At 46.3% G+C, this 15,678-nt stretch overlaps 1 protein-coding gene across 1 annotated transcript in view; it reads right to left on the bottom strand.

Moving 5' to 3' along the window:
- The window catches only part of LOC144762658 (uncharacterized), a 1,356,333-nt gene that overhangs the window by 771,953 nt on the left and 568,702 nt on the right, over positions 1-15,678 (bottom strand). The window contains exons 17-18 of the mRNA XM_078647891.1: positions 5,136-5,186; positions 2,256-2,306 (exon numbers count right to left, since the gene is read on the bottom strand). Of these exons, the coding sequence (XP_078504017.1) occupies positions 2,256-2,306; positions 5,136-5,186 (102 nt within the window). The remainder of the gene's footprint in view (positions 1-2,255; positions 2,307-5,135; positions 5,187-15,678) is intronic.

Below are 15,678 nucleotides of genomic sequence, written 5' to 3'. Positions count from 1 at the left end.
TTCAGGGTGGACTTACTCGCTCCAAAAGCTCGCTCTATCACCCACAAACCAACAGTCTTGTTGAAGGAATGTACAGGGTATTTAACAACTGTGTGCAGTGGACGTTAGCTAGCAAGTGCAATGTTCACAATGCTGTACGATCCATTCTGTGGTTTTACTGCACCACACCCCACTCCTCTACACACGTTTCCCCTTTTCAACTGTTGCAGGGGAGAAAGCCTTGTTCCAAGGTGTGTCCCGGGTGGATGTCTAAGTGGGTAAAAATGGATACCATTGTGGATGTGGATTATCTTGTGAGGAACAACGTTTTCCAAGCTCTGTTTCGCCAAAAACTTATTTTGATGCTGGGAAAAGATCCTTTCCACATACATTTGTTGTTTGAGACACTGTGAAGATTCCTATTCCCAGTAAGAAAGGGGCCTCCGGGGAACAGAGACGACAGGGAGACAACGCGGGAACAACGACGACACAGGTAAGGAGGTGCTGTTTTGGGGTTGCGTTAGGGCTTAGGGATAGTTGCAGTATAGGTGCTGTTTTCAGGTGGGGGATTAGGGCTACTTAGAAAATGGGTGCTGTTTTAGGGGTGGCGTTAGGGCTGCTAGGGCTACTTCAAAAATGGGTGCTGTTTTGGGGTGGCGTTAGGGCTATTAGGGCTACTTCGAAAATGGGTGCTGTTTTGGGGTGGCGTTAGGGCTACTAGGGCTACTTTGAAAATGGGTGCTGATTTGGGGTGGCGTTAGGGCTACTAGGGCTACTTAGAGAATGGGTGCTGGATTGGGGTTGCATTAGGGCTTAGGGCTTCGTTTACTATTGGTGCTGTTTTGGGGGTTCGTTAGGGCTTAGGGCTACTTACAGTATAGGGGCTGTTTTCACCTTTGGGGATTAGGCTTTAGGGTTGAGGTCGGAGTGTACGCCTGTATTACTGTTTAGGGCTTAGCGTTTAGGGAAAGGTTAGCATGCCATATTGTAGGGTACTGGTTCAAGGTTAAAGGTTTAGGGTTTAGGGTCGGGTGAAGGGAAATGCGCATACGGCAACAAATTGCTATGTAATACCATGCGGGGTGTTTGTATGCGATGTTACGGTCTTTCACTTGCATGCCTATACCAATGCGACGTAATGGTATGCGATGTGATTAGTCACGATGTAAGGGCACATGCGGTGTATTAATTGCGATGTAAAGGCATGCGATGCGAGTGTTTGCGATGGATAGTCATACAACCAAGAAAGGGGATGCTAAGTTCTCTAATCCCATGGTTGTGGATAGGGTTTGTGGAAATGCTGTCAGGATGAACAACAACAAACATTGGTGGAACATGTCCAGAGTTGTTAAGCTGTCCAGACATGTTCCCAACAGTATCTCATATTGCAGTCCTCCTGATGTGTCCAATGGCTTTCTCTCTAATGCTCGTTCACCTGTGAGACTGTGTAGGAGCGAGAGACTACTTCTGTTCCAAGTAGATTTCGCTAATCTGTTCCTCCTTCCTTTTTTTGAGCTCGCTCTCACTGGCTGTTCTCTTTGATGCTTTTCCATTCTTTTCTTCCATGCTTTCCCTGTTCCTCCCTGTTTCCTTTCCCTTCCTGTTTCCCTCTTCTGCTGTCCTGTTTCCCAGTTATTTTGTTGAAATGCAGTTAGAAGAGGGGGATAATGTAGTAGTCACTCCTTGTGCTTCATTCTGTATGGAATGCTCACCCCATGTGTGTACTTGGTGTGGGTATTCCACAACAGAACTTAGAAGTTTGGGATTTGAATGCTGGGCAGTTGTTTCTTGTGTCTCCCTGGTGCCGGCTGCTGTGTAGTCCCTGTCAGGAATAAAGCTTACCTGTCAATTCATCCGCCCATCTCCTGCGAGTCATTCACTACACTTTCCCTCTCAAAACAGTTTCTGCTGTGCCACATTGAATTAAGAATAGTATTTTATGCTTTCAAGTGAGTGAATTACTGGGCCTCAATTTGGGAAGGCAAGAAGCTGCTTCTTTCCAAAATATTTTTACCCATTTTCATCCTTTTGAGCATTGCCACCTAATTAGCTGCTGAGCCCTCATGGAAAAGTGCTTCATGTAAATCTGATATAGGACGTGGTAGTAGAGTACAACAGTTGAAGACAAGCGAGAAGAAGGCACCAACCCAATAGTCTCTCAAACCCTATTTACACCCACAAGGAAGATGATATTTCTAAGCTGCTCATAAAGTCAACTGTGATAATTTCCCACTTATATTAAATACTTCAAACAATTTTATAGCAACTCTTGTTACCTTTCGCCTTTGTTGTGGCTTGATGTGTTTCATTTTTTCCCTTCTTGTGATCTAGAAACAAATGGCTATCATAAATATCCTAATTCAAATATTTAGGTAGTCTTTTTTCATGATAAGCATTCGACATGGCAGAGCATTATGAGATAATTACATATCATCAAGTACTGTTTAGGTTTACCTGGCAATATTGGTGACCTTTATATTGGTGATTTTTTTAAATCCACTCGGTATAATAGCTTTATTACTTGGCTTCCTGGCCTTGTAATTTTACGGCAAAAATATGCAAGTAATGCTCTCACATTTAAAATCAACAGAACATATTTCAGAAATGCAAAATGCTGATTGACAAGCAAAAACTTTAAAATATTCTGATTCACAAGTCTTCTTACTGGCTGTTATTCAGCATACTGAATGGTGGTCAAAAGGGATATTATTTGTTTCTATAAACAAAAATCCCACAAAAACATGACCTTACTCGCTCCAAACTGCAACCACCTTCATGTAATGCCTATGTTGGATAATTCATGTAATGGTATGTAATATACAGTTGATAAGCAGCTGCTCATAAGCAAGAGTCCTTAAAATGAAATAGAAACACAGCTGACCGAGACAATACCTCAACAGTCAAATATTATAGTATCATTACATAGCGATGACAAGTGATGGAAGTGGGGTTGAGGATTGGTGTGTTATAGAGAAATTGTCATTGGGGTTTATGTCGCTTGAAGATGTGTATTTGCATCTCAAGAAACTGTCTGTAGTCATGGAAAGTGAGGTGCTGTTACTCCAGCACATCACCACATTCATCACAGTATTTGAATGATGAATAGCAAAGACATAAAAATGATTTGATGGCATCTGTGCAAATATGCCACATACTATCATTGGCTACTAACTTGAGATTAACAAGGATAAAGAAAGGGAGAACATTCTTAGAACCACATGCTGACACACCAGTGTCTGGCTTGAGAATACCTCTCTTGGAATCCAACCAGTTAGCCCATCAATTATCAATAATGACATCGTCCACCCAAGATCTACAGGTATCGTATGCTTAAACGTAGACAAAACTTGCACTACTTCAACAATCAAAAGGCCTAACCTAATGTAGAAAACAACAGACAGACAGATAAAAAAACACGTTCTTACTCCATGCTTCTAACCCTATGGAAATACTCAGTTTTTAAAAATGAACGCACCATGCAGCCAAGGATTGCTCCAGTGACAGCATCAATGAGATTAACCATATCCGGTTTTATGGCAGCATCAGAACTTTATATGAATTATATTCAGAGTCTACACCATAAACATCAGAAAAGAGTGACAATAGAGATATATGTATGACTGTCTATGAAAGACATTGGGCTCACCCTCGATAGAGCTCCTAGTGTCCTAGTTCCTTTCATACAGGTGTACATCAGGAGGGTTCAGAGGTGCCATTTGTAGTTTATACCAGAATATATCAGACACCTTTTTTCCGGTGTCCGATGACAGACCTTCAGGTTCTCCTGGCAACAAACCTTATCCAATGACTATTCAGAGGGTATCTTCTTCAGGGACTACTATTATAAGAATCTCATGAAAGTTTGCTCTAAATTTGGATTATACAAAGTACTACAGGGTTGGTAACTTGTTGCTGATAGCCAAGATTGGCCTTTTCTGACATTCACTGTCAGCTGACATCATCCTACACTGAATGATGCTACCATTGTGGATGTGGATGATCTCGTGAGGAAGAACATTTCCCAAGCTCAGTTACTCCAAAAATCTTATTTTGATGCTAGGAAAAGATGCTTTCCACATACATTTGTTGTTTGAGACACGGTGCATGTGAAGATTCCTATTCCCAGTAAGAAAGGGGATGCTAAATGCTCTAATCCCATGGTTGTGGATAGGGTTTGTGAAAATGCTGTCAGGATGAACAACAACAAACATTGGTGGAACATGTCCAGAGTTGTTAAGCTGTCCAGACATGTTCCCAACAGTAGCTCATATTGCAGTCCTCCTGATGTGTCCAATGGCTTTCTCTCTAATGCTCGTTCACCTGTGAGACTGTGTAGGAGCGAGAGACTACTTCTGTTCCAAGTAGATTTCGCTAATCTGTTCCTCCTTCCTTTTTGTGAGCTCCCTCTCACTGGCTGTTCTCTTTGATGCTTTTCCATTCTTTTCTTCCATGCTTTCCCTGTTCCTCCCCGTTTCCTTTCCCTTCCTGTTTCCCTCTTCTGCTATCCTGTTTCCCAGTTATTTTGTTGAAATGCAGTTAGAAGGGGGGATAATGTAGTAGTCACTCCTTGTGCTTCATTCTGTATGGAATGCTCACCCCATGTGTGTACTTGGTGTCGGCATTCCACAACAGAATTTAGAACTTTGGGATTTGAATGCTGGGCAGTTGTTTCTTGTGTCTCCCCAGTGCCGGCTGCTGTGTAGTCCCTGTCAAGAATAAAGCTTACCTGTCAATTCATCCGCCCATCTCCTGAGAGTATTTCACTACACGTTCCCTCTCTAACCAGTTTCTGCCGTGCCACATTGAATTCAGAATAGTATTGCATGCTTGCGAATGAATTACTGGGCTGCAAGATGGGAAGGCAAGAAGCTGCTTCTTTCCAAAATATTTTTTCCCATTTTCATCCTTCGGAGCATTGCCACCTAATTAGCCGCTGAGCCCTCATGGAAAAGTGCTTCATGTAAATCTGATATAGGACATGGTAGTAGAGCACAACAGTTGAAGACAAGCAAGAAGAAGGCACCAACCCAATAGTTTCTCAAACCCCATTTACACACACAAAGAAGATGGTATTTCTTAGGTGCTCATAAAGTCAACTGTGATAATTTCCTACTTATATTAAAGACTTCAAACAATTTTATAGCAACGCTTGTTACCTTTCGCCTTTGGTGTGGCTTGATGTGTTTCGTTTTTTTCTTTCCTGTGATCTGGAAACAAATGGCTATCATAAATATCCTAATTCAAATTTTTAGGTAGTGTCTTTTTCATCATAAGCATTCAACATGGCAGAGCATTTTGAGATAACTACATATCTTCAAGTACTGTTTAGGTTTACGTGGCAATATTGGTGACTTTATATTGGTGACTTTTTTTAAATCCACTCAGTATATTAGCTCTATTACTTGGTTTTCCTGGCCTTGTAATTTTACAGCACAAATGTATTTATTTATTTAAACGTATAATGCGCACAGCTACCCGCAGTGGGTTTCCCGGCGCTCAGGCCCAGACTGGAGAAGAACAACTTGTAGGCTGGTTTTACTGAGGAGAGGCTACAAATTACTGTTGAAAGAACCAAGTTTTAAGTCCCTTGCGGAAACGGAAAAGATTCTATGCAAGTAATGCTCTCCCATTTAAAATCAACACAACATCTTTCAAAATTGTAAAGTGCTGATTTGAAAAGCAAAAACTTTAACATTGATTTTAAATGTTTAAGCTGTCTGTAGGAGCAGCTATAAATATCCAGGTCTAGTAGAAATAGACTTAAGTGTCGACTCTGCAGACATTACCAATACTCATAATGTGTTTTCCAAACAAATTGGTAATTTAGATTGAAACTCTGATAACAATGCATGCCTTCAGTTGCAGGAAAGATACCCATTATTGTTTGTTGATAATATTCAAACAGTTCACCTTTTAAAAATATTTTCACTTTTCCTTCTACTTTTAGTGTAGAGTTCTAATTTTGGGAAATTCCAAACATCTTTAGAAGTATTCCAGGATATTTTTGCTGGTTGCATATTTTCAATACTGCTATCCTTTGCCAATAATTGCTATCAATGGGGTATTTTACAGGGAATGTATGCGTAGGTGAAGTAGTAGTACGGGAGTATTCCTTTCTGTACACCTAATTCCTTTGAGAATTGAGCCCTTAATCTTAAACTAACCCTGATTTAAATGTTTCGTTATTTTAACCTTCCATTTTTAATGTTCACTCTTTTTATACAAATATTCCTAACTGCCTTTGCGAACTGTTCCTATGTTTTTGATGCAATTGAAAATGTGCATAAATACAGCAGATTGAAATGTCTATTTGTAAATAAAATCTTCCTTAGGAAAAACATTTTCCCTGTGGAGAAATCCATCCCAGCAAAAAACTTGGATGGCTGGAAATTTGTACCACTCCATTTAGACATATACTTGACGTCATTCTGGAGCAGTTGTATGCCTTTCAAGTAGGTGAAATGCTCCACTGGAAATGTCTGCATATCCACAAATTTACTAGTGTTTGCAGTTTTTTAATGTCCATCCCTCTGCCCCAGAATAGGAACGCCCATACTTCCATGTTTAAACCTACACTTACAACAGTGGAAATTCTGCACTTTAAAATTCTAAATACAACTCTTTAGTCTTACAAGTGTTTCATACACATTATCATTCACTATTTTTTGTTTGACAACACAATTTTCTAATCGTAGATGTTTTTCATGCATACCTTTGACTGTTCTGTGTGTCCCTTTTCATTACTTCAAGGAAACATGTAGGAATGAATAGTTCAGATGGGACCACAAACCAAAATCAGAACAGGAGATTAGACTTTTGTCGATTTTTTCACTAGAGCTTCTAAAAATAAGTGAATATTAGAATGTTTTGATTTATAATGAAATTGATGATGTAGAAGATGAATATCAAATAAAGCCATCTAAGCATCTCTAGCCCTCTGATCTACTGGCCAGAATAAGCTGAGTACTTCAGCCACACTTTTTAAAGAGATACTAGCAGTGATAGAAGATTGATTCAAGTTTTTTTCATGGAATCTAAAGGGGATGAAAAGAACTATAATGCAAAGCGATGTAGTGGATTTTTTGCTCATGATGACATTTCTTAGTTATAAGAAGCGTGGCATTTGGAAAATATCTGATTCACAAGTCTTCTTACTGGCTGGTATTTAGCATAACGAATGGTGGTCAAAAGGGATATTATTTGTTTCTATAAACAAAAATCCCAAGAGAAACTTGACCTTACTCGCTCCAAACTGCAACCACGTTCATGTAATGCCTATGTTGAATAATTAATGTAATGGTATTTAATATACAGTTTATAAGCACCTGTCTTTGAGATAGAGTCTTTAAAATGAAACAGAAACACAACTGACCGAGACAATACCTCAACAGTCAGATATTATAGTTCCACTACATAGCGATGAGAGGTTATGTAAGTGGGGTTGAGGGAGAAGATAGCGGCTGACTGAAGAGCTCAGTCGCGAGCTCCTTGCCCAAGCGAAAACAGCGTGACAATGCCTACCAAGAAACCAAGCATCGGAGAATGAATCCTATACTTTGGATAGCACTTAGAAGTATTTGAGTTCCCCCAAGCAAGGAAAGACTAAAAAACGGTTGGATAATTGTACCTGATTGTACCTGACTGCCTTGGGCTCCAGTGATCTGCACTCTAAGGGCGACGGTCTGCCGAACATCACTGAGAAATCGGCTAGGCGAGCCCGTCCACACTCATCGCGCTCACCCGCCGTGCAAAAAAAGCTTTTGTCCAGACTCAGGGAGCGGTTTGTGGAGATCCGCAGGCTCGCTGCTTTACGCTCCACAGAGAGCTCTGAACTACGAGCTCCAAGTACCGTTGGCTCGGAAATCGACAGAACTTAGGAGGTGCCTGGCTCTGGGTTCCTGAAGGCTCGAGGATCAGCGCGTGTACTCCGCCTCTGTCATCTCAATCCCATACCGTCAGGCTCAGGCACAGACACAAAAGCTGAGAACCGGGGGAAAAGAACACAGAATTAAGGAGGATGCGAGGCAGGAGGAAGCCCATTAAAAACACGACGGCGCTGGAAAGGAGTGTGAAATCTTTGTTTTTTTTTCTTTTCTTTTTAATCAGTACCTCAGTCAAGAACAGGAACACGGAGCCTGATTTAGCGATTCCCCGCTCTTGTGAAGTGTGGGCAGAAGCAGCTAGCGTTCACTGCAACAACCGAAGAGCCGGACGTAGATTATCGAATCGTGGCTAGGAGGTGGCAGCGGCAATTGTTGCACAGGAAGTCGGAAGAAAGGAAAACAGCCCATCGCAAGTTGATCACGGGAGAGTCTCTGAAACCACAGGTTGGACGGTTAAGAGAAGCACTGCTACCGTTGAGGTGAGGAATGCAGCACTGCATCGACCACCGAACACGGTAAGTTTGAGGGGGTCTGCCCCATGACCACTAATCCTGTCAGGTTCCTCTGATGGAGAAAAAATGTGGGTGAATTGTAGGACTAAGGACTGGGAGAAAATCAGGTTAGAGGGCTCAGATAGACCCCGGTCCACCCCCCCCCAGCTGCTCTAAATACGGGTATAAAGGTGCCAAAAACCCTGGAATCCACCAAGACCCCCCAGCTACCGGATAGTGGCAAGGGAGGAGGACTACATGAGAGAGAGGGTTACAGTCTGAGAAGCAAAATCTCTGAGGCAAGGGCCAACAAAACCATCAAAGTGATTAACCAGTCTCCAATTGGTACATCTCCCGGGGGGGTGAAAAGGAAGAAGAAAAGACACATTTCAGGGCAACCACAAGCCTCCTTATCCAGGGCTTGCCGGGTATGCCTGAAAATGACTGGACATAGTGTTCTTAAGATCACACCATCACTAAGGCCATACTTTAAAGTTCAGGAGAAAATCCTCAACGTAGAGAAAGCCAACACTGAAGTTGCTCCTCTTTAGTTTCACCAACACCAGGCTCGGCCTTAGATTCAATTAAAGGAAAAATGGCGGAAAAGCAAAATGAAGGAGCAATGGTGCTAACTACCAGCAACAAATACCAAGTCCTCTCTACCCAGGATTCAGAGTCGGGGGATGAAGCTAAGAAGGGACTGGAAGACGACGTCCATAGGCAAGCCCAAACCCTTGCTGCTCCCATCACAACCTCTACTCTCCCCACATCCTCAAACAGTCTTAACAGCCCGAATACTGTGTGAATCCTCAAAGAGATGCTGAAAGAGATGAGAGCTAAGTTCACAATCTCGGAAAAAAAAGTCCAAAATACAGGAAGCCTGTGAAGTACTCGATCAGAAAATAAACACTCTCATAGACAGAGTAACCCATGCTGAAGGCGAAATAGAAATGCTTAACAAGAAAACAGAGGCAAACCACAAGGAAATATCTATGCTGAGAACCAGGGAAACTGAGATTAGCGAGAGAATGGAATCTCTAGAGAATCATGCCAGGAGAAATAACATCAAAATCCTGAATATACCGGAGGGGATCGAAGGACAAGACATAAAGGGATTCATAATCCAGCTATTGGAGGAAAAAATCCCCTGGACTAAAACTGTTAATCTCAGCGAGGATATCCAAAGGATTCCTCGGGATCCTTTCAGGAAGGGAAAACAAAGGAAGAACCCGAGAAAAGTCCTGATTAATTTTATGACGTACTCATTGAAGGAGCGAATTATAAGCGAAGGCCTAAAAGTGGTATCATTTACCAAGGATGACTGGCCCTGCAAAATTAGATCGGACATATCCAAAACAACCCAGGATAGACAGTGGGAATTAGGCCAGCACATGCCGCAATTAAGGGCACTTGGAGCTAACGTTCTGATGCGTTTTCCTGCTGCACTGAAGATTATGTGGAACAATAAAATGCTCAACATAAGGGACCCAAAAGAAGCTGAAAGGTTAATAGAGCAAATTAAACCACAACAGGAGGATCATCCTCAAATGAAATAAAACGTGCATTGTGGTCTTGAAACCGGTGGAAAAAATCGGAAATATAAATTAATCCAAAAGGCAAGGAGCTCGAAGAGGCAGTTCAATGCTTATCCAGGGTGGGGGGGGATCTCAATGTATAAATGTTCACCAAAAAGATACAAAAAAAAAAGAAGAAAAATTCAAAGCACATGGTGGGGAGCAAAATGGGGGAAAAAAAAGGAAAAAATAGTCCAAAAAGCAAAGCAAGAGGAGTACAATGGCCCAGATGTAGAGCTTGGAGGCCTGATTAGGGATGGCAGCTACAAGTAAGAGATCAGAAAAAGGGAAAGAGCTTAAAATCTTAACCTGGAACACGAATGGGCTGAGAATCAAAAAACGAAGAATAAAGATATTGGAATATCTAAAAGACAATGACAGCGAACTAATTATAATTCAGGAATCACATCTAACGAAAGAAGAATGGGAGCCGATATGTAAAACTCAAGGATGGATAGACCACTGCATCTGCACAAATCAAAACTGTAATATAAAGGGAGTGGCGATCATCTTTAAAAAGTCACTGAAAGCAATTATCGAGAGTAGGGAAACCGCCAGAAAAGGGAGAAGGGTCATTGTGAATGCAAAAATCCATAATAATTCATTCACTGTGGTGGGTTACTATGGCCCAAATGTCGATGACCCAGAACTGCTCCAAAAGCTTTACTCTAGACTCCTGGTGACTAATACACCAATCATAATGAGGGGAGATTTTTACATCATACTAAACCCCAAAGAAGACCGGTACCCAGCAAAAAATATCCCTAATCGGCCTAAAACGAGAGAGTGGGTAGGGCTATGCATAAAAAAATTAGGGATTGTGGATGGCTGGAAGGAAAAAGGTACTAAGAATCACAGATTTACAGCGGCATGACTGGCTAGGACGTGACTCTTCGGAGCTCCGGTGAGCTGCCTCAATATCCGCCTGTAATATCATCCCAAAGTCCACCGAAACACCGTAGGAGTTGCCCCTGCACGATCGGACCCCGTGGAGATCGTCCACACGAAGAGTTCCCGACATCTGACACCACAGTGCCGTTTTTTTTTTTCAGCCTGGACATCGGGAGGCCTGCGGCGGTAATATGGCGGCGGCGGGGATGAAGGACCGGGACCGGCGCTGAATCAAGATCACCCGGTTGGCGGGGAGCCTGCGAGTGGACGTCGGCATTGTAAGATCCAAATACAGGACCCCCCGGCGAGACTACGGGCTTTTCGGAGGAGTGCGTGGAGGTTTGGGGTCCGCGTCGGCCTCGGAGCCCTTTACCAACATGGCGGCGAGTGCGACGCCACAGAACTGAGCCTGTCTGCAGACTGCCCCCCCCCATCGGCCCGGCTGACCGCAAGGAGAGAAGGTGAGAGGTGGCTGGAGGGCCCTGTGGGAGGCAAGGACTGTGGGGAGAGCCGCCCGGTCCCCCTGGACCGCCCGGGACTGTACCAATATGGCAGCCGGTGCCGCGAAATAGCGCGAATACGCTACGTCTTGGCCCCTGTCTCCCCGCCCTGTGCCTGGGGCACGCATCTTGCCGGACACTGTCCCTCCTCCGACCAAGGCTTGAATTCTGGTCCCCCGGCCCTCTGGCGGGGCTGAGATTGCTCAGAGGGATAGGTGAGGGAACGTGACCTGCGGGGGAGCCGGCACCGTCCCTGGCGAGTTCCACCGGGGCGCCCCGGAGAAGACCGCCCTCCTACCAGGCTGGCAGCGGCGATACACACGCTGCGACGCGAGCTGCCGGGGGTCTATTGCCACACCGCTGGAGGTACCGTGGGGTAAGAGACGGTGGCACGAGGGGTATTGGCCCCGGCAGAGACCAGAAGTGTGCGGAGGTACACTGGGAGCCGTTGTGAGGTTCCGCGGAGCCCGGACACAACACCGAGACGGCGTCCACAGCCGCGGGCCGGAGGAAGAAAAGCCTGTGATTTGGCCTGAGACCCCGTAAAGGCCCGGACGTGCTGTGGGCAGACGGATGCGCAAGGACAGTGGTCGGACGAGACGCCTAGACGAGGCGACTCCCTGGTAGCTACTGCGACGCTGGGACCTCTTCCGGAATCGGCCTGGTGCATCTATCACCCTCTGCGCACAACCGGCCCAGATACACAACACACCACTCGCTATCTGGGGTTGGGGGCACAACTCCTGGCGTGACCATCGGAGGAGGGGGGCACAGTAGACCTTCCTGGCAACACCTATCGACGACCCGACCGGCACGAAAGGTGGAAAAGAGACGACAGTGGAAAGGAGACGACAGTGCTATCTGACCTGAGGGGGCACGGAAAAGGTGGACCATCCTCCAAGTCGTGACTAGCGCCCGAGAGATAGGCTGACTCACCATCTGCTCAGTGGGATTGACGCACCACTCCAGCGGGCCATGGGGAAGAAGGATATACCGCCGAAGGTGACTAAACAGGGGCCTATGGACAATTTTGCCGCGCGCAGTGGCTGAGGGACCCCATGCCGTGCCAGGTGCGCGCTCGGACACAGAATTGCTAATGGAAGCCATCCAGGCTTCACAAACTGATATCCAGGAGTCCCGAGCGGCCCTGGAGGTCAAGATAGGCGCGGTGGGCTCCGAGGTGACACTCCTGAGGCAGGATTTCCACAATCTATCTGATAGGGTCACTTCTGCAGAGACGCGGATGGGCGAGGCTGAGGATACAATCACAACCCTGCAAAAAGACATGGCGGAACTCAAGGCATCCCACCGCAAACTACTATGGAAGGTTGATGACGCCAAAAATAGAGCGCGACGCAATAACCTGCGCTTTGTCGGATTTAGGGAAGGGATCGAGAAAGCGGATATGGTGTCCTTCCTCCACACATGGCTCATGGAAACCTTCCCAGCGGTTCAATTTTCACCGTGCTTCATTATTGAGAGAGCGCACAGGGCCCTCCTTGCAAAACCACCGGAGGGGGCAAGACCGCGACCGGTCATTGCGCGTTTTCTCAATTTCGCTGACAGAGACCTTATTCTGAGAGAGGCGAGGAAGATGGGTGAGATCCGTCTAGAAAACGCACAAATCATGGTCTTCCCGGACTATAGTCAGGAGGTCCAGAAACAGCGCCGCTCTTTTGACGGCGTGAAGGCGAAACTCAGAGACCTAAAGATTTCGTACATGCTCCTCTTTCCGGCGAAACTTAAGGTGCTATACAAGGAACAGTCACTCTTTTTCACACACTCGGAAGATGCCTGGCACTGGCTGGAGGAACGCCCGATCCTCAACAGCAGGGAAACCATTGGCCTGGCAGATCCTTGCGCAACGACACCCAATGGGAAATACCGAAGCCACAAAGATTGAAATCCAGGAGGTCTAAGAGGCAAAACCCGGCGACACCCTATCGAGGCCGAGGTATGGGGAGTACACGAAAAGGACGTTCGGCCTCCCCGACTGGGGCGGCCGAGACGGGCTCAAGATTTGCCGCCCCGCGATCCACGGCCCGCTCAGAGAGCGAGAAAGAGGAAGGTCTAGATAGCCGCACATCTGGAGGAGAGGAAGAGGAGGATGGGAGACGATCTGTACATCCGTTGGTTGAGGAGATCCGAGTGCTGGAGCAGGACCTATCTGGTCAGCATAGTGCGCCCGAATCAGAGACTCAGGACTCCAAATCATGAACGAGGGCAGATCGGGCCACTGAACATGCTACGAGTGGTTGAGAAGCACGCAGACTGATGTGCCCTTTCAACGATGGTGCACTTGGGATATGGAACTGGCAGCCCGACTTGGTGGAGCACGCAAGTTGACACGCCTCTTTGTTCTATACGTTTTATTGTTCTTTGATTTCTTGAAGGGAGGGATCTGAGGGGGGGCGACAGGCCTACTCTCGCGGAAAGTTGTGTCCTGTCCTAGGATGGAGCTGGACGGGGAGGGAGGTGGGGGGGGGGGGGTAGGGGGAGTTCAAGTTCATTCAGGTAGGGGAACGGGTGGGAACTGTTGGGGGAGGGAGATAGCAGTTGAGATTATGCAGCAGCACTCATCGTACCTCCACACCAAGTACACATGCCAGAGTCTAATCACATGCAACTATCACATCTATCAATGGCAAGTACCGTAGACACCCCACATGGGGGAGATAGAGGACTGAGCGTCCTGAGATGGAATGTAAACGTATTAGGTTCAAAGGTCAAGAGGGGACTGGTGAATGCCTATATTAAGGTGGACCCGGATGTCACCTTACTACAGGAAACACACCTCAAAGGTACACAATGTGCCTTCATAGCTAGAGGCCGACACAGTGTTCTGGCTCACGCGGGTTACACATCGGACTCCAGGGGGGTGGCAGTCATTCTTAAAAAATCCACACCATTCTGCACCACACGCACCTGGATAGACCCTCAGGGGACATACGCTGGAGTGCAGGGTACCTGGAATAGACGCACATATACGATAATTTCAGTCTATGCGCCACCCAAATTACAGACCCGTAAGCTCACAGAGCTGGCGAACATCCTCTTAGACACGGGAGACACTATACAAGTGGTGGGAGGTGACTTTAATGATGTCATGAATATAGAACTCGACAGATCCGGCGATACGGGGAGAGAAGGGCACCAGACCACACTACTCAGTCAGATGTCGACTGTGGGCCTTACGGATATCTGGAGGTGGCTACACCCGGCACTGCGAACCTACTCCTACTATTCTGGGGCGCACAGGGTGTTCTCGCGACTCGATTATGTCTTCATGTCCCGACAGTACTTAAGAGTAGATGATGTTGCAGAATATAAGGCCAGAGGCATATCGGACCACTCCCCACTGTACGTGAGGGTAGGGCAAAACAAGGGACGGGGCACAGGCTCCTGGCGCTTGGCGGCCTGGGATCTCCAAAATGCTGCCATACTGAGAGGCATTCGAGCAGACATTAAAGTATATATTGCAGAAAATGAGGGTACGGTGGAATCGAGCGTCTCCCTCTGGGAAGCCCTAAAGCCGGTATTACGAGACAGGATAAAGTACAGACTGGGAGAGGAAAGGCGTAAGCTGCAGACTGAGGTTGATGCCCTAGAACAGGCGATCCTGTGGTGGGAGAGGGAATATCTCACCCATAAAAACAGCGATACTCTTAGGAGGCTACCTGATGCTCGGAGGCAGTATAGAGAATTGGTAACTAATGAGGCGAAGACCCAATCCCTCGCCACTCTTCACCGTCTCTATGACGTGGGCGACAAGTCAGGAAAACTTTTGGCATGGCTTAGTAAAAGGGAGCGAGCGGCGAGATGGATAGACTGTATTGATATTACGGACGGGATCACTGTGAGCACCGACACGGACATAGCAGAAGCATTTGCCACGCACTATGAACAGTTCTATGCATCGCGCGACCTTGCAACTCCTGAGGAGGTACTACAATACCTGGACCAGACGACCCTACCGGTCCTACCCCCTGAGGCCCTAGAGGCGCTGGAGGCGGACATAACGACGGATGACATTGCAGATGCCATCGCCAAACTGAGACCGGGCAAAACCCCGGGTCCGAATGGTTTCCCGGCCGAGCTTTTTAAGCGTGCGGCAGACCTATTGACTCGCCATCTTAAAGGCCTCTTTACGGGTGCCTTCCAGGAGGGGGAGCTCCCTCCGGATCTTACCATGGCAACGATAGTCCCGATATATAAGGAGGGCAGGCCAAGAGAGAAATGTGCCTCCTACCGTCCCATTTCCCTGCTCAACACGGAAGTCAAACTGCTAGCCACCATCCTGGCGGTCCGACTGAGAGCGGTTATTCCAGGCCTTATACACCTGGACCAATCAGGCTTCCTA

This window comes from Lissotriton helveticus, chromosome 6 (genome assembly GCF_964261635.1).
Source record: "Lissotriton helveticus chromosome 6, aLisHel1.1, whole genome shotgun sequence".
NCBI lineage: Eukaryota > Metazoa > Chordata > Amphibia > Caudata > Salamandridae > Lissotriton > Lissotriton helveticus.
This window is presented reverse-complemented; position numbering and strand designations above follow the sequence as displayed.